The following is an 18,983-nucleotide window of genomic DNA, read 5'->3' as shown; positions in this document are numbered from 1 at the left end:
CTATCGCTGTCATAGTTAAAATGTAGCTGTCTTCTTGTTTTGCCGTTACCACTACTAACTGCACTTTTTACTTTGCACATTACCTTTAGGTGACCCTTTTGTCCACAAGTGTCACACGTATAATGCTTGAACCGACACCTGCCATCGCCGTGCCCCGCCTTGCCGCAGCGGCCGCAGACGCGCTGGTTGGTTTTAGCGCGCGCGGCGGCAGCGCCGGCGCCCGAGCCGAAACGATGCAAGCCGTCGTCCCCTTGTGCAGCCGGGGGCGCCGCCGCCGGGAGCGCGGCGCCCTCGGCGCCCGGCGCGCACGCGGTCGCCGCGTGCCGCTCCGCCGCCTCCAGGGCCAACGCCAACTCCACGGCGCGTTTGTAGTCAACATTCTGTTCTGCGAATATCCTGGACCTCATATCTTCATTGAACAGCCCCGAAACAAACTGATCACGAAGGCAAACCTCAAGGCAGCCGCTAAAATTACATGTTTTTGCTAAATGTTTTAATGCTTGAAGGTAGTCACGCACACTTTCACCTTGCCGCTGTGTTCTTTGTCGAAACACATGCCTTTCCGCTATCTCGGACCTTTGAGGCTCGAGATGTTCTTTCACTAATCTTACAAGTTCCTCAAATGTCCTGGTTTCTGGATTAGCCGGTGCACACAAGTCACACATTAACTCGTAACATTCTGGCCCGACAACCGTCACTAACGTGGCTACTTTCAATGTAGTAGCAATTGAATTAACTTGAATATATTGTTCAACACGTCTAACATATGCGTCCCAATTACTGCTACCGATATTAAAACACTCAATGTGTCCAAAAGGCATTTTTAAAAGGGGAAAAAATCACACGCGTCGATCGAATTTAAAATACTCGTTCGCCAGTGATAGGTAAGTAGGCGCGTCAATGAAACAAGACGATCCGGTATAGACTGACGTTTAATGCACAGATAGTAAACCCGTATACATAACACTATGTAAGTGTGTTTAGTAAAACGTCCCACTTTCTCGGTTACCGTTAACGCGAGATTTGCTTGTATCTTTATATGAATACACTGACAAAGCGGCTTTATAGCAATTGACAAAGTGGGACGTTTTCCCGTGCACACTCACATATGTAAATTCTACCAGCCGGCCTAAGACATCAAGTTAAAATTTGCTAGAAAAAACTTTGCAATCTTGTGGATAAAATGCGATTTTGCTATCTGTTTACGAAGAATAAACAGAGTTTTTACCAGTTGGTGTGGTGAAAATATATATGAATAATAGTACATTGTGCAACAAGGGGAGGAAGTTGAATATTACTAACGAGAGTAAGTTAAATCGCGACGGCTTGCCGGAGCGATTTAAAGACTCGAGTTAGTAATATTCATACTCCCCGAGTTACACACAATGTTTTTCATCACACTCGCAATGTAAAAAACATGTAAATAGATGTAAAAAAGTTAAGTACGGTACAAGAAATTTCATTATTCCCTTGAGAGAACGATTTTTCTATAACTCACGCTCCGCCTGCGTGGAATAGCACATTTAAAGTGCGGGTGTGATGAAAATATTATTATATACCTGGTATTCTGAATATCTGCGCCAAGCTCTCCAGCGTCAGATGTTGTATTTCCTTGAGCTCGTAGTTCGCTTTAGAGACGTCCATGGAGACGATTTCTATGACCTTCTTGAAGAACGCTTCCACCTGGAACTTAAGGTGGAAGCGGAGGGCTTCGAACAGGAGGAACGTTATTTGCAGGTCCAGGGCGAAGATTGATATACGCTCTGTGCTTAGCAACTGTAAAAAAAGAAAACTTTAATATCCTACAAAAAATAACCACCAAACTGCTTCAGTTCAGATGGCTGACTGGTAGAGAAAGCCTCAAGGCGTTGTCCGCCATTTGTACTCTTTTATTGTAAATTTTTGCAATAAAGTTTAAATAAATAAATAAAACACTGTCACACGACACGACCATAGGGGGTTTGCCTGTATCTTTTTACGAATAACTTGTAAAAACGTTCAAAGTTCATTTTTTTTTTCATTAAAAGACATATATCTTCGTCTGTCAATGAAAAGAAAATTGTAGTAAGTATGTATGGAATGCATATAGACTTACTGCGTTTTAACTTTGAGACGCAGCGTGAGATACGAGATTTTTTAAAAGTAGTGACGATATTATGGCGTGATGTAAGAAAAGTTTTGTTTTAGACTCAACACATGTAAGCGGATGATAAAGATTCATTCTCGTTTATTCTCATTCGCTTACATGTGTTGTGTACACAGCGCGCAAACATACCAAAGAGGATCGAGTATTATAGAGAGTTACGGTCAAAATGTGTAATCACAGTGCATAGACAGCCATCTCTCGCCATAAGCTTAAAACTTTTGAACCTCAGGTGTAACGCCACCTAGGCCACCGTACCTTTTTCTCTATGGCTTTGAGGTACGTGTTTTTCTTAGACCTTATCCGTCTATACGGAGTTACGTATGTCTTTGCACATACTTACCGCGCGGCGTACAGTAGGGTGGAGCGAAAAAACAGTTTTCTGGAATTATCAAACCTAATAGTTATCAATCAATGCCCCGTAGTCTATGAAGCCTTTGTGAAAATTTTCAGCTTTTTAAATCAACATCTTCTGCCTCCGCATTAGGGTTGAAATTTTGAAAATCTCATACAAACCTAAAAATTCAACTTTCAGATAAAAAAAAAATTTCGGCAGTATTATGTTTAGTATATGTTATTGATACATATCATTATGAGAAACTACAAAAAGTTGCGAAACTAGCGTCAAGAATCGCCAAAGTTTGTCTAGTTTCAGTACATTCGCCAAAATAGCCGCTAAAATACTGAAAATTGGCGATTTTTAACGCTATTTTCGCAATTTTTGGTAGTTTCTTGTAATATGTATCAATAATGTATACTGAACATAATACTGCCGAAAAACATTTTTAACCGACTTCAAAAAAGGAGGAGGTTCTCAATTCGACTGAATGTTTTTTTTTTTTTATTTTTTTTTTGTATGTATGTTACTCGATATCTCCGAGAATCGTGGACCGATTTTCAAAATTTTTTTTTTGATCGAACCGGTATAACCCCGAGATGGTCCCATTGGCACCAAGTCAGGGTCTGATGATGGGATCCTGGAGAAATCGAGGGAACTCTTCAAATGTTATAGGCACATGTAATGTTTTTAGTCTATTTTTCAAAGGTACACCAGTATTTACGTCTGATGGTAATAATTTTATGTGGCTGAGCTGATGATGGAAGGTCAACTCCTCAATGGTTAGGAGTTTAAGGATAATTCTTTCACTACTGTACATATATTCGGACTGATACATATAATATCACTAGGAACCACTAAAAATCAACTGAGCTGATGATGGAAGGTCAACTCCTCAATGGTTAGGAGTTAAAGGATAATTCTTTCACTACTGTACATGTATTCGGACTGATACATATAATATCACTAGGAACCACTAAAAATCAACAAATAAATAAACTTTTTAACAAAAAATAAAACCGCCTTCAAAAATAGGCGCGTTACAAAACACGGAGAAACTAAAAAGCCAAAAATAATAAACCTTTCAATTCAGATTTCTTATCGTATTGCAATAAGCTAAACATCCAAATTATAAACAAATCAATTATTTTTGGAGTCGGTACCAGCCTGTGTATGGTTGGGTGGGGCAAACAGGCAATAGCAAGGCGACGAACAGGTCTGGTACCGACTACAAAAATAATTGATTTGTTTATAATTTGGATGTTTAGCTTATTGCAATACGATAAGAAATCTGAATTGAAAGGTTTATTATTTTTGGCTTTTTAGTTTCTCCGTGTTTTGTAACGCGCCTATTTTTGAAGGCGGTTTTATTTTTTGTTAATTTATCTAAAAGTTGAATTTTCAGGTTTGTATGAGATTTTCAAAATTTCAAACCTAATGCGGAGGCAGAAGATGTTGATTTAAAAAGCTGAAAATTTGCACAAAGGCTTCATAGACTAAGGGGCATTGATTGATAACTATTAGGTTTGCTAATTCCAGAAAAGTGTTTTTTCGCTCCACCCTAGCGTACAGTCAACCAATTGGAACCCTAGGCCACTGTAGAACTATGTCATAGTGACTTTACAAATCAGATTGTAAGAAATCTCTTTCTGCTCGTCATTTTGACATGGTTGTAGAGTGGCCTAGGGTTCCAAGTGGTTGACTGTACGTTTGTCAGATGAGTTAGGTCGAAAGTACATTATCATATGTTTACTCGTATCATAGAAATATGATCATAGATCTGTATGTCTCCCTTTTTCTTCAACGTAATGAAAAAGGACGGCATGTTGTCTATGATCATATTTCTATGATTAACATATGATAGTGGACTCGCTTTCCGGTGAAGGAAAACATCGTCAGGAAACCGTACTAATTCCAATAAGGTCTAGTTTACCCTTCGGGTTGGAAGGTCAGATGGCAGTCGCTTTCGTAAAAACTAGTGCCTACGCCCAAATCTTGGGATAAGTTGTCAAAGCGGAGCCCAGGCTCTCATGAGCCGTGGCAAATGCTTACTACTGGCCTTATATTCTGCCGAGTCGCACCTTAGTCCGTTTTCACAATATCCGATCCGAAATCGAAAGGATTTCAATAGAACAAATCCAAGATGGCGCCTGTAATGTATGGGATATCGGTCCTACATCCGATATCGGATCGGATAATGTGAAAACGCACTTACCGGAGGTATTGTGTGTGACCAGGGGCCCGTTTCTCGAAAGGTACAAGCCTTGTATTACAAGTGCGCGAACTGTCAAATCGTATGGGTTGTCATGGAAACACACTTGTAATACAAGGCTTGTACCTTTCGAGAAACGGGCCCCAGGGTGCAGATATTACTTACACTAAGCAGATTTCTGCACAGCGGGTCCTTCACTAGATACAGCAGAGAAGGGTACCGTGCCAACTGATCGGCGCCCACTTCTAACGCGGTACCAGCTAAGCAGAGCCCTAGGTGTACCATTCCGGAAGTATTTTGGGTATCTAGGGGGTTGCATAGCGATATTATGAACCTGGGGAAGAAAAAAAGTTTGTCTTAGAGAGTAGGTACCATAAAAAATCGAATTAGGATAATATTGAATTTCTAGCTTTCATCGCAAAATTTTAATGATGCGACAAAAATAAATACTTTTATGTTTTAAGAGCCCGTCACGATGGGTAAAAATTCAGTATCTGTCAAATTACCCCATTTACACACACTAACGCACGTCACACTCACCATCATACTTTTCGCACACTACCGCAATTTACTGGAAGAGGTCAGTGACCTAAGTGAGAGGAACTTAAGACAGGTCTATAGTTTCACTGAAGATCAGTTGTAACGTTAAAATCCCATCAAAACCAAAAAAGGGAAATATGAGCCAAGTTCAATATTATATATGCCTTGGTTGTTGGCGTCAACGACAAAAGCAGTGAGATCTAAACGGGTGCCAAGTTCAATGGCAGTCCTCAAAATTTTTTATGACAATTGATGACATAAAATATCATTTCTTATAACTTTTATAATATAATAGAATAGAATATAATTAATTTATTCGTTAACACACACACAAAATAAACGTTACAAATAATAAGACATAAACAAGAAGGAGATCCAACGAAATGGTCTAATCTTCCGATCAGACCATCCGGTGAAACAATCACGACAGGCACATAATATGTATGTCACAAATATCAATATAAGAGCCAAATTTAAGACGTTTATGTGAAATAGTTTTTGTTGTGAGGACGCCCATAGAGGCTCCAAATAGTTCGTGTAATATTACACACGATGTTGTCTGCCATAGAGATGTGTCAACCCGGTTTGCCAACCCGGTTCAAACCGAGTTAGGCTCAACTCGGCCCGACTCGGTTTGACAGTTCACCAAACCGGTTCCAACGAGCAGACGGAACGCAGCCGAACGAACGTACCGATCGGTCCCCCTCCCACATGACTCAACTCGAAAATGTTGATAACGAAACCGGCAATATCGGTATCGGAACTGCAAGCCAGCGAGTGCAAGCAGGATAGCTGTACTTTCGCGCGGAAGTGGCGCCACGGCCAGAATCTGAAACACACTCCCGATCCGCCCGACCGTGCTCGCTTTGGTTTGAAATCAATTATAACAGATGGTGCTCTTTTTCCTAATAATAAATGGGGAAATATAACAGTTTACAACTGTAATTAAATGCTCCCGCTATTCTGCCGTTGCCGCCCGATATTCTGTGAATTCTGTCTCCGTTACGAATATTTTGATGAAATGAAATATATTTATTTGCATTAATTTAGTTTCAGTTTAGCTCGTTCAAACACAACTTTAATTTTAAATAAATAAAAAAACACACGTTTATATCATGTGTTTCGGGCATAACTTGACTCGACTCAACCCGACCGACTTGATTCGTGTTCAATTTTGACGAATCGCTTCACACGGGCCAAACTTAACCGCTACATTAATACGCTAAGGACCGTCGTAGCAACTCGGTTTGGTCAAACCGGGTTGAAACCGGTTTACGTAGAAAATCAAACCGTTCAGCCCGGTTTGCGATATTTTCGGTTTGGCACATCTCTAGTCTGCCAGTTCGGTTACTTGAACTTGGCTTGACACGCTGCCGCGTGTTTAGATTGCGGACAGTGTCAATTTAGTGTTACCATCTCACACGAATTGACTCCGATTATTTTTCAAAATAAATTTGTGCAAACACCATATAAAATCAAAACAACTCTGGTGTAAAAAACAGTGCTTCGTTTATTCTAATTATAAATGGTTAAACCCTTTTCCGAATGAATTAAAATAATTCACTGTTCCTGATCGGTTTAGCCATTATAACATCCGTTATAAATGCACTGAGACAAAGGTTGAGGTTATGTATTGAACAGAGGTTGACAGTCAGTTTACATGTAAAATTGTTGCCATATATAGAATTCTTCATTAAAATAATAATTTTCAAAATTTAGTTAAAGTTGTCTGAATCTAAGGTTACGTGCCCCGTGTGCAAACACCATTTAAAAATTATATTGAACGTAAGAAGGTAAGTCATACAGAACAATTTTGTGATAATATATTATTACAATTAATAATTTCGCCATTTACGTAAATAATCGTTTATAGAATATAATTATAATGATTAGTTGTGTTAGTTTTTTCATACGCCACACTGAATGTCTCTTCGCGAAAGAGAATGTTAGGCTCCCCACAGACAGTCTTAAAAATTCATAATCTTAAAAAATTTGTATGCAATTGACACTGACACATCTGTCAGTGTCTTGTCAGTGTCAGTTTGAACTGTCAGATTGCATACAAGTTTTTTTTAAGATTATGAATTTTTAAGACTGTCTGTGGGGAGCCTTACACACACTGACACACTAAATAATGTGACCAGTATAATGAAAATAAAGTCCAACGAGTTAAAATTAATTTTAAAACTCTTTCATTTTAATAAAGTTTAGAAGACAAAAAATACCTATATTTCTTATCATTGTATTAAAGTTACATATATTTTTTTATTTCTCAACAATAATAAGTAGTAAACAACACAAAAAAAAACGATTTTAAACTGAGACTCTTTTAGACGTGACGATATTTATTTACCTTATTACTTTTGAATACATTCATAGCACTGGCAATCTTTTTGTATCCGTATATGATTTCCAGTGTCAAAAACAAATGTCATTGGAGCAAATTTGGCGACACGTCCGCTCCGAACGAGCCCGATCGGGCGTCTGACTCAATAGAATCTGTTCGCAGTTTTGACGTTTGTATGGAAAATTTACGAAAGTTTATATTCAACATTGATTTTATTCGTTCTCTTTGTAAGGAAAAATATGAAAAGGTAATAATTCTGTAGTCCAGTTATCTAGCTTATAAAATAACAATATCTGGGCAACCGAGCTTCGCTCGGTTCTGTTTCGTATCCTTGACATGTGTCGCCATCTAGTTCAAAAATGAATAGTACCTACATCGAGCGAAAGAATTCTCAGCCTTAACAACACAACTACTCCACACGAGATGGCGCGCATTTCGCCACAAAAACTCAAATAGTGTATTTTCTATACGTTTTAGCCTTGACCTGTGTCGCCATCTAGTGTTTGCAATAAATAGTACTTACATCGACCGAAAGAATTCTGTCTTAACAGTACAACTACTGCACACGAGATGGCGCGCGAAGAAAAACGCATGAAAACTCGAAAATTCGCGTTTTCCGGGACCTAAGGATAAGTTAGACCGATTTTTCACCCCCAAAAACCCCCACATAACAAATTTCTGCGAAATCGTTAGAGCGGTTTCCGAGATCGTCAGTGTAAATAAATATATATATAAATAAATAAATAAATAAATAAATATACAAGAATTGCTCGTTTAAAAGTATAAGATTATTTTAAAACTAAAACACGGTCGTACATATTCAAATTTATGAAGATGCCGACAGGGGCCGACCGCATTTTAGTTACAACTTTAAGTAAGTATGTATCTAAAATTGGAAGTGTTTCCTGATTTGTATTACACACTATTTTGCATACACATACTTAAAGTTTATAATTTCAAGAAAGCCTTTTGTTTGCCTAAAAGGTTTTCGAAGTAATTGCCATTTGATTCGAAGTATTTTTAGACAAATATTGATGTCGTTTAACTTCCATTTACTGTATTTTAGTAGCATGATAACACACATGTAAACTACTGAATTTTTAGTTTAGGATATAAGTAATGCGACAGCATCAATTTTAGCAGCCTAAAGTATACAAAATTGAGCTCAGCTCACTCAGACGTGAGCACTATTTGCGGGTTTTCTTAAACTAGCGTCAGGAAAAAAATCATAATTAATTCAGGGAGTAACTTTTCCTTGATGTTAACTACTGATTTTGTAGATAAGAATACGCGCTGTTTAAAACAAGTGCTTTTCTTATCAATAAGTATATACTGAAACTAAAACCGGACGTAGAAAACTACCAATTTTACGATTTTCTACTTTTTGATATTGACGGCCTCTTAAACCTCGACGCAAAAACGACGGGGTACGTTTGACGTGTCTGTCTGTCTGTGTGTGTGTCTGTCTATGGGCTCGTAGCTCCCGAACGGACGAACCGATTTAGATATCTTTTTTTTTTGTTTGAAAGCTGAGTTTGTTGGGAGTGTTCTTAGCCATTTTAGATGAAAATCGGTTCACTATGTCGGGGTTTTTTTTTAAATTTAATTTTGCATCGTGGTTATTTACATCATTAATTTGTGATATAGATAGAAGAATAGGTTTCAAGAGGTAACGAACAGGTTTATCATACCTAAAAACTTCTCGAACGCACGCTAGTCCATACGGCTGTAAATCCTGAGCGTCTTCTTGCTGAGTGAACCGTATGCCGCGGTGGTTCACGTATTCTTCCAGCTTTTCTGACTCATCAGCTGGTTTGCTCTGAGTTGTGCCGTCTGGGTCTGATTCTGGAGGTAGAACTGTAAAAGATGAACGGATGAACCGATTTAGATTTAGTTTTTTTTTGTCTGAAAGCTGAGTTAATCGGGAGTGTTCTTAGCCATGTTTCATGAAAATCGGTCTACGTCAGGGTCGGGGGTTTTTTCAAAATTTTAATTTTGTGGTTAGGTTATACTAAGTTGGGTTAAGCTGGAAGTAGCCTAAAAGACGAACCGATGTAGCCAAAGGACCTACAGAAAGCATAAAGATCTAAAGAAAGGGATAAATGCACTGGCATTTCAAAAAAGGTAGGTATATGCATCTTTGTTAGATCCAGGGAAATTTTTCCTCCGTTAAATTTGGAATTTTCTTTTATTTCTATAAGACTCCAAAAACCGAATATAATTTGTACTTGTACAATTACAAGGTTTTTATGCGATAGGAGGCAAACTAGCAGGTTACCTGATGGTAAGCGATCACTGCCACCCATGAACACCCGAAACACTACAAATTGGTATAATTTTGGAATTTAATGATGATTTGAAACGCAGATACAGACACTGTTCCTGAGTCAGGATGTTTTCTATGTATATAAGTATGTATTTATCTATTTAAGTATGTATATCGTCGCTTAGCACCCATAGTACAAGCTTTGCTTAGTTTGGGGCTAAGTTGATCTGTGTAATGTGTCCCCAATATGTATTTATTTATTTTATTTTATTTATAACTTTCTAGTATATTCGTTGTCCTTGTCTTACCTTCAGCAGGTTCCTCGGGTGTCTCACTCTCCGTCTCATCGGCGCTGACGCATTTTTCGACTAGTTGCGCTATGGACGAGTTGTCTGTGGTCGCGAGATCCATAGACGAGTGACGTGTATGTTTCTTAGGGCTCTTGATTGACTCTACTGGCTCTATGGTGATTTCCGCTTCGTTTATTAGGTTCTTGTCTTGGCTGTGAGAAAATGGAAAGCAATTAAGAATAAGGGCCCATTTAGACCGTACGAGAACTATCATATTAATTTTATTATATTAAAGGTAAAACACAAAAATATTTGCGAAAATGTAGTGTTAACAATAGGTAGACATAATTTATAATGTGCGTACATTTTGCTTGGTTTTGATAAAACTAATTAACTAACTAGTATGGCTCTGCGTTCCAAAAAGAATCTTGGCCTCCGAACGGAAATCCGTGATCTCTGCCCACCCCTCTGGGAAACAGGCGTGATTGTATGTATGTACAACTATGCGATTAAAAAAAACATGTACCTATTTCGAAGATTGTCTTTTTTAGCTGCTTCTGTGTCTGATTCTGGTTCAACAGTCGGGCTGACAGGTTCTGTCATTGATGATTTTCTTTCCAGAGAGTTGGTGCCTGGGAACAAACAAAAAAGAAAGTTAAATAACAGATGAATAGATTCAATGTGTGAGATGCAATTCTTTCATTGAAAAATATGTTGATGAAAAGTATGTGGATGGTAGGGCATAGCGAATGATATTCCGCTTTGTGTGGTAGGGCACAGCACAGCAAATATCGTCTCGGTCGAATCTAGAGCAGAGCCCAACTGGGGAAGTACCTCCGCCTTACGGCTCAGCCACGACATTGGTCTAAGCGCGACAGCGGTGAGCGGTAGCCATACGTGCGAATGAAAAGTCCCATCGCTGTGTCTCGCTCCAATGTATGGCCGCCGCTCACCGCTGTCGCGCTTAGACCAATGTCGTGGCTGAGCTGTTACAGAAGACCGCAGCCAAATAGCACTAGACCCTACTCATAGTGTTGTGTTTCCTGCCGGTGAGTAAGGCTGCCAGAGCTCAACGAGGGTGCGGGGTGCTGACGACGGGAGGACTTACGGAACTAATTTGTTCCGTCTATTGTCCTTTGAGTCGTCGGCAACCCAAACCCTCCTTTGAACTTGTACACTCCTTTTTGCTGTGTACTTATACTTAACACAGCAAAGGGGAGTGTACAAGTTTCTAATGGGGTGGCAACGCGCATGTGATACTCTTTAAGTTGCAGGCATCCATAGGTTACGGTGACCGCTTTCCATCAGGCGGACCGTATGCTTGTTTGCCACCGACGTAGTATAAAAAAAAAATGATTAATAGATACATCGGAACCATATCAGACCTATATGGTTCATACCAATGTCAAGTTTGTATGAACTTTGTAAGCTCTTGCTAATTTACATGAATAGCCATCAATCATCATCATATCCATACTAATATTATAAATTGTGAAAGGAAAAGTGTGTGTGTCTGTTTGTTTGTCCGTCCTTCACGGCAAAACGCAGCGACGAATTGACGTGATTTTTTAAGTGGAGATAGCTGAAGGGATGGAGAGTGACATAGAATACTTTTTGTGTCTTTCTAATCCCCCACTTCCCTAAAATGAGATGAAAGCATTCCGCAATTTTGACGAACGTGAATCCGCGGACAAAAGCTAGTAATTAGACTTGTGTCGTTCACGAACTATGAACTGTTAGGAATAAAATCCCATCAATGACCGAAATGAACTGAATCTTTCCGTGCTCTGTGAATCGGTCTTTGTTCTTTTAGTTCAGTATAGGATCGGCGAGCGCGAGCGGTTTGGATCGAGAAGGAGTGTGTGAATGCGCCGACCGAGAGCGAGCTATGTAGCAAAGCGACACAAAAACGTCAAGTTTTCATATTAAAATTCGGTTACTTACAACCTTTCGGCCCGGAATTGTTATTATCTGTGCAATATTCGTATCATTTTGACACTAGTCGATCCCATTCGTTCTGATCTTTCCTACCGTAGTGGTCACTGGTCTGACTGAACTAAATGCGCAAAGACCTAAAAGAGCGAACTAGTTCGTGGGAGTGATTGAACGAGATCGGAGCGCTCCGATCAATGAACGAAACGGCACAAGCCTACTAGTAATAAATATAGGAAATTAATTATGATAGTAATATAGAGGAGGCGCCGGTACATAAGAGGTAGCCAACTGCCTCACCATTAAAAAAATTACGTGTTGAGTATGTCTTGATAACCATACTCCGCCGACCGTCGCCGGCCGACGTGCCATCAAAGCGGCAAACACCCTTTTGTTAACATGGCGGCCGGCTGACAGTTGTCTTATACAAGCTACGGGAGACTAACGATAGCGTGAGGCAGCAAGGGGTACAGCGACATCTAGCGGGAAATGTTGGGACTAATTCGAAATTAAGGTTCTTGGATTTTGTTCGATTTCCGTTATTGGATTGTAAAAATTGGAAACTAGGTTTAATTTTGATAAATATTCTCAGTTGCAAAATACATTATAACAGGTTTGTCTGTACCGCACCGCACCATCATGATGCGTACTGCGTAGTAGGGTGTCGATTTTTTTTAATGATTGGAGGCAGACAGACCAGACATGTTGTGAATGCGTTGCCAGCCTTTAATATGAAGAAGCTCTTTTCTTGAAGGTTGTATCGGTACTCAGCAACTTTGCCATATTTTGCAGAATTAGTCAGACTGTAAAGGCGGCGCCACGCACCTAGAGACGAAATCTCTCTTAAGAGTCTTAAGACTTATTGATTCCCAGAATCAAGCAGGATGGCGGAAACTTACTATTAGCGGAAGTAATCTTCTTCTTAGGCTTCTCTCTCTTATTGAGCGAGAGAGCGGCGGCTGCAAAAGCGGCGTTGTCCTCGGCGGGGAACTGCGGCAGACGCATGAAGATCAGCTGCGTCATGTCGCGGAGACATTGCTCGGCGTTGCGGCGGAGGAGCTCTGGAACGTAAACCTAAGGTATACTCTCGAGAAAATAGAAGAGAACAATCGATGCATGGACAAATAATTGAGGAGTGTCTTTACAAAAATCTTACTAAAAAAACACAAGAGCTGCTAGCATGATTATTCCCCGCTCAATATAATAAGTAAACATGATAAGGTCAATATTTAAATAGAACAAAGCGCTGAGCTATGGATACCACTAGCGCCATCTAGTTTCACGGAAGACAGTCTGAATTCAGTTCAAATGCATTCTTACAGTCGGGCAAAAAATAGTAGAAAATATTACGGCCTGACCACGACATTGGTCTAAGCGCGACAGCGGTGAGCGGCAGCCATACGTGCGAATGAAAAGTCCCATCGCTGTGTCTCGCTCCAATGTATGGCCGCCGCTCACCGCTGTCGCGCTTAGACCAATGTCGTGGCCGGTCCGTTAGGGTTCGCCACCGTCTGTGTAAACGGCGGCTTTGCATTTGGGAACTATTTTGACGCTTCTGAATGAGAAAAGTAAGTGTTGCTATGGTAAAAAAAGTTCCATTTCTATTATTTTTTGCCAAGCTGTAGTTATCTGCAGGTATACCTGTAAGTCTAGTTTCAAAGCATATGCGGAAACAGCTCAGCATGATCTCGCATACACTGTCGTCTGTCAACATAGCGCCTTCTGGACTTAGCATTAGTGTGCGCAGAACCTGTAAAAGTAATAATACGGTTTTAAATAATGTTATCATGATCTGGTATTATTTTCTACTAGCTAGCTTCCTGTAAGAACTAAGATATTATGCGTTAGCAGGTCTGCCTTGAGGCCTAAGATTCAACTCCATAAAATGTGAGAAAGTCACAAACTTTGGAAAAGAAGAGAGATGAATCAGAAAGTTGTGGAATACATATGGCGTAATTTATGGATAATCGCTAACGATAAAAAAATGAGACGGTAATTTACGTAGTTGTTACCTGTAAAATTTTCATAAGCACGACGCCGTCCGACGAATGGTCGGTGCCGACGAAACGTGCGTGCGTAACCGCATCTGCGATATCCTCCACTGTGGCTGGCACACTAGGATGTGTTGGATCTGAAATTAAAAAAAAAGTTGAATTTAAAAATTGTACATACAGTTTACCTGCCGAGGGCGTTACTGTGTTCTATTATTAAAACAAACAGCAGTGTCGCCATCTGCGATGAAATACAAAGATGATAATTTTATTTTCTATGATCTTAGAACAAAATATAAGATAGGATATAAGAAGAGAAGATTTTTGATACAATAACACAAGAAATAAATTCATTCATTTATCCGATTTGTGCACATAAAAATATGATCGTTTTAAAACGTAGCTCAAACCGCACAGCGCTGTGACGTTGACGTATAGATTTTTGAGGTTATGTTAATTGAGTGACGTGCTATTGGACTGCTGGTACACGATATAGTTTATGTATTTATAACGAGTATTAACTGTATTAAATATATCTTAAATTTATTAAAATGACGCCCGATAACACAATACGTGTGGGAGAATACATAGTTATACAGAAGCAAAATTATAGAAAGCTACACAAATTCAATAAAGCGGACTCCTGTATCAACATTGGCCGCGATAGCGTTAATCTAACTGGTATAGAAGGCTGCAGGTTCCATTCTGTGTTTAAACTTATCCCAAAAGGCGGTAAAAGGACTAAGGAGTTCTCTGTACAGTTAACAGAAGAGGCTGGCGATTTAAAAGACGAAATCAACGTCAAAACATCAGGCACGGATAACAGAAACATTTTCGATGATGGACAATCACAAAAATTATCTTATTCCGAGATTGAGGAACTGAGAAACGACGCTAAAAAGGCATCAGATATTGTAGAAACTTTGATATCAAATTCAAACACTTTTTCAAACAAAACTGAATTTTCTCAAGAGAAATATTTAAGGAAAAAGGAGAAGAAATATTTTGAGTACATTCAAATCCTTAAGCCGAATCTACGCATGATTTCAGAGATAATGTACAAGTTGGAGCCAGGGAAAATACAAAATATCCGTATTGATACACTATCACAGATTATTACAGCTGTTAACATACAATCGGAAGGAGTCCATCTCTTATATGATTCAGGCTCAAACGGATTGCTAGCAGCTGCATTATTAAGTGCTATAGGCGAATCTAATGATGGAAAGCTAATACATATGCATCCAGGCAACATGTCGCAGAAACAAGCGTTGTTAGCTATGAATTATAAAGAGGAACAATTAGGCAGATGTATCTCTGTGAATATTTACTCTGTGTTAAGACAGTATTATCAAGGTTGTGACACACATGACACAAATGAGAAAACTGAGCATAACAACTTGAAGAGAAAGGCTGAGGAGAGTCCTGCTGAAATTGAGAGTAAAATACCTAAACTTGAAGAAAAATCACAACCAGATACAGAGGAAAAAATTGTTGATAATTCAGAAGTAAAAGAAAATGATAAACCGAAAGAGTTTAAAAAACCTAAATGGCATTTTGATAACATTAATGCAGCTGAATTGCTAAAAGGCAAAGTGGATTCTCTAGTGATTGCTTGTAAAGAGGACCCGCAGAATTTATTTGATGAACTGGTGAACTTTGTGAAGCCCGGGCGGCCATTTGCAATTTACTATACTGTGGCAGAGCCATTGCAGAAAATGTACATGAATTTAAAGATAAGAAGTAATGTTGCTGCACTTAAACTGACTTGTAATTGGATGAGGAACTATCAGGTGCAGTGTTGTTTAATTTATCTAAAAATAGTTTATTGATAGTGTTTTTTTTTCAAATAACCACAAAATTACAATTTTGTAAAACCCCCGGCTGCGACATGTAGACCGATTTTTATGAAACATGGCTAAGAACACTCCCGACTAACTCAGCTTTCGGACAAAAAAACTAAATATAAATTGATTCATCCGTTCGGGAGCTACAATGCCACAGACAGACAGACAGACAGATAAACACGTCAAACTTATAACACCTCGTCGTTTTTGCGTTGGGGGTTAAAAATAGTTTATAACTTTTTAGTTCTCATTAGAATAACTAAATAGAAGTTTTACTTAATATTTGGTGTTAAGTAATATTTTTAATGTGAGATTATTAACTTTACATTAGCTTTGCCAAACTTTTAATATCCTAGGTCTCCAAGATTTTTGGTCTAAAACATGTTTTTATTTCCAGGTTCTGCCAGACCGGACCCACCCAGAGGTGATGATGAATGGAGCCAGTGGCTTCATTTTAACTGGCTATGTTTTAAAATAAATTTAAAAATATCTACGTTTAGTTTCATTCAACACTATCTCTGCCTGCAACATAAGTTTGTATAAAAATATGAAAAAATGTTGACCTGACGTCCACCCTTATGGCTTTTAGGTTATATATCAAGAAGCTGGATTTATTTCCATACTAGCTTTTACCCGCGGCGCTCACGTTAAATTTGAAAATTGCAGAATGCTCTATACAAAATTCCACCCCCCAGTTTAGGGAAGTGGGGAGTTAGAAAGAGACAAAAAGTAGCCTATGTCACTGTCCATCCCTTCAAGTATCTCCATTTAAAAAAAATCACGACAATTCGTCGCTCCGTTTTGCCGTGAAAGACGGACAAACAAACAGACACACACACTTTGCCATTTATAATATTAGTATGGATGATAAATGCATCCTCATAGAGGTGTGGAATTCTGATAAAGATAATCATATTCTAGGGTGTGAACTATCTTTTAATCATGTTTGAACAACCCTGTCCAGCAATTTTTGAGTGATGAAATATTCAAACTTATAATAATAATGTGTACTATGTATATATTATGTACAGTACTTTGCAGTAAAATAGTGTGTATGTGTACCAAATAAATTAATGGATGGAAATTTCAATACCAATATTAGATTTTTATTGCATATAGTATTTATAAATACATCACTCTCACCATCCAGACATGCAGTAAAATTATTAATAGGCTAGTTTCCTATACCTAAAATAAAATATTTTATGCAGTGCACGAAATAAAGCACCACATAATTAGAAGAAAAATATGGACAGAAGTTATTTTTAAACATAATTTCTATTTAATAAGTCAAAAAGAAAGATATAAAGTAAATGATTTGACCGTGACATCACTCCTCAGTCATCATCATCATCATCATATCAGCCGAAAGACGTCCACTGCTGGACATAGGCCTCCCCCAAAGATTGCCACAATGACCTGTCCTGCGCCACCCGCATCCAGCGGACAGTATTTCATAGTAATTGCATACTAGCAAATTGTTTTGACAGTTCATAAAAAGAAGCTGATTTGACTAGTAGGAAACTAGCCTATTGTAATTAATTTACTAGGAAGTTAAACAGTAAAAAGTTCATATCAAATTGAAACTGTCCAGATATTATACAGAGTAATAGAACATCAAGTATGATTTAAGATCTTTTAAATATCCTTTATATGAAATGATGTTGATGGAAAAATCATGGAAAAATAGTAATATAGGATATTTTATAATAACAAATAGGTCATAAGTAAAATAGTATTGCATGTTTATGAAATGTAAAAAAGCTATATGAAATATTCTTCTAGGATATTTATTTGTTTGTTGCAAAAGTAGATATGTAACTGCCTATTTCAGCAAAATAAACTAATTGAGCATATAAGAAGTTGTTACCCACATAATAAGAGTCCATCATATGTAAGCTAATTTTGCATATAATAGACTAGATGGAAGAGTGGAGTGTCATTATTACTCATTATGTACATCACATTTTTCATTGAAATATTGTAAAAGTAAGTAAAGTAAAGTAAATTTATTAATTAAATAAAAGGACAAAGTTTTACACGCAGGTAATATCCGGTGGACTGCAAACTAGGCTAGGCCTGTATCTTGCAGCCCACAATTGTATCCATATAGATGATATAGACCACATACTAGGTAGAGTTACCTTAGTCAAGACTCTCTAAAACAGCTACCAGTTACTTGCTAATACTAGCTACTTGAATTTTGAAGTACACAGTAATAACAGATAAGAAGATAAACTGAAGGCCATTATGCTTTATAACAAGCCAATACTATTTGAATTGTTATTTTGAAGCAAAAATCAATCAGTAGCCATGGATATTGTATCTTATGTATTTTTTTTCTGGCCTTAATTAGATTATTCAAAATATTTACAAAGATTATCCAAGACTTTTTGAAATATAGAGCTCTTAGCTACAAAATGGAGCAGAAATTAAGTTAGTATAATAATTTCCTTACCAATCAGTCCATATGATAAAAACTTGTTTATAGCAGACAGTGCAAGGCTAGTCACAGGTCCCGTTGTCTCCTTGCTTCTGATTACTTCCAGAAACGGACCTAGATACGTCGGAGGGTCCAGCAATCTCAGATCGTCCACTTGGTTCAGTATAGTTTTGAGATCTTGAAAGGTACGCATAAGGACGTCGTACTCCTCATTAGGGAAGGAATGCGAGCCCCAGCGAGTGCTCCGCCGCATCGCCGTGACCAGCATCGCCATCTCCCCCTGCACCACGAAGATTCCATTTCCAGGGAGCGACATTCTGCCTCTTACTTCAAGTACAGCTGAGAACTATCAACACTTAGAAAAACTACGTTGCTGCGCGCGATCGCTAGCTTAGCTACATATTTGCACTGCACTCCTTGTACTGATACAACTCACTTGTGTAATTTTTGATCAAACAAACACTTATTAGCATTTAAAATACACAATTTAGTGGAATATTTCAATTTGATTAACAAATTCCATCACGATCATGTTGACGTTTCATAAATTTAGTGCTACTACTGCCCGCTAGAGGTCGCAACAAAAGAATGACGTTTGAGACATGGATGCTAGGTTTTTTAGCTAATCGATAGTC

At 38.4% G+C, this 18,983-nt stretch overlaps 2 protein-coding genes and 1 non-coding gene across 3 annotated transcripts in view; 1 reads left to right on the top strand and 2 right to left on the bottom strand.

The window, feature by feature from the left end:
• Positions 1-18,894, bottom strand: part of LOC125231304 (Golgi-specific brefeldin A-resistance guanine nucleotide exchange factor 1) — a 59,057-nt gene extending 40,163 nt beyond the window's left edge. Inside the window, exons 1-9 of the mRNA XM_048136746.1 lie at positions 18,364-18,894; positions 14,080-14,198; positions 13,709-13,817; positions 12,967-13,128; positions 10,662-10,767; positions 10,154-10,347; positions 9,271-9,436; positions 4,858-5,026; positions 1,560-1,776 (exon numbers count right to left, since the gene is read on the bottom strand). Coding sequence (XP_047992703.1) covers positions 1,560-1,776; positions 4,858-5,026; positions 9,271-9,436; positions 10,154-10,347; positions 10,662-10,767; positions 12,967-13,128; positions 13,709-13,817; positions 14,080-14,198; positions 18,364-18,664 — 1,543 coding nt within the window. The 5' untranslated portion in view covers positions 18,665-18,894. The remainder of the gene's footprint in view (positions 1-1,559; positions 1,777-4,857; positions 5,027-9,270; positions 9,437-10,153; positions 10,348-10,661; positions 10,768-12,966; positions 13,129-13,708; positions 13,818-14,079; positions 14,199-18,363) is intronic.
• Positions 12,330-12,461, bottom strand: LOC125231501. The gene has a single exon (XR_007177626.1). It is a non-coding gene; the product is annotated as a U11 spliceosomal RNA (small nuclear RNA).
• LOC125230919 (tRNA (adenine(58)-N(1))-methyltransferase non-catalytic subunit TRM6) lies at positions 14,535-16,456 on the top strand. The gene is made up of 2 exons (XM_048136199.1): positions 14,535-15,851; positions 16,303-16,456. Exons 1-2 carry the CDS (start codon positions 14,610-14,612, stop codon positions 16,381-16,383), a joined length of 1,323 nt encoding a protein of 440 aa, XP_047992156.1. The 5' UTR covers positions 14,535-14,609; the 3' UTR covers positions 16,384-16,456.
• Positions 18,895-18,983: the final 89 nt, after the last annotated feature.

Source organism: Leguminivora glycinivorella, chromosome 11 (assembly GCF_023078275.1).
Source record: "Leguminivora glycinivorella isolate SPB_JAAS2020 chromosome 11, LegGlyc_1.1, whole genome shotgun sequence".
NCBI lineage: Eukaryota > Metazoa > Arthropoda > Insecta > Lepidoptera > Tortricidae > Leguminivora > Leguminivora glycinivorella.
The sequence above is the reverse complement of the archived record's forward strand: the minus strand, read 5'-3'. Positions and strand labels throughout refer to the sequence as shown.

Bases quoted from the DNA above. Each gene is read 5' to 3' on its own strand.
- LOC125230919 (XM_048136199.1), top strand. From the start codon at position 14,610: ATGACGCCCGATAACACAATACGTGTGGGAGAATACATAGTTATACAG. The intron at 15,852-16,302 runs GTGCAGTGTTGT...TTTTATTTCCAG, and splicing joins ATTGGATGAGGAACTATCAG to GTTCTGCCAGACCGGACCCA.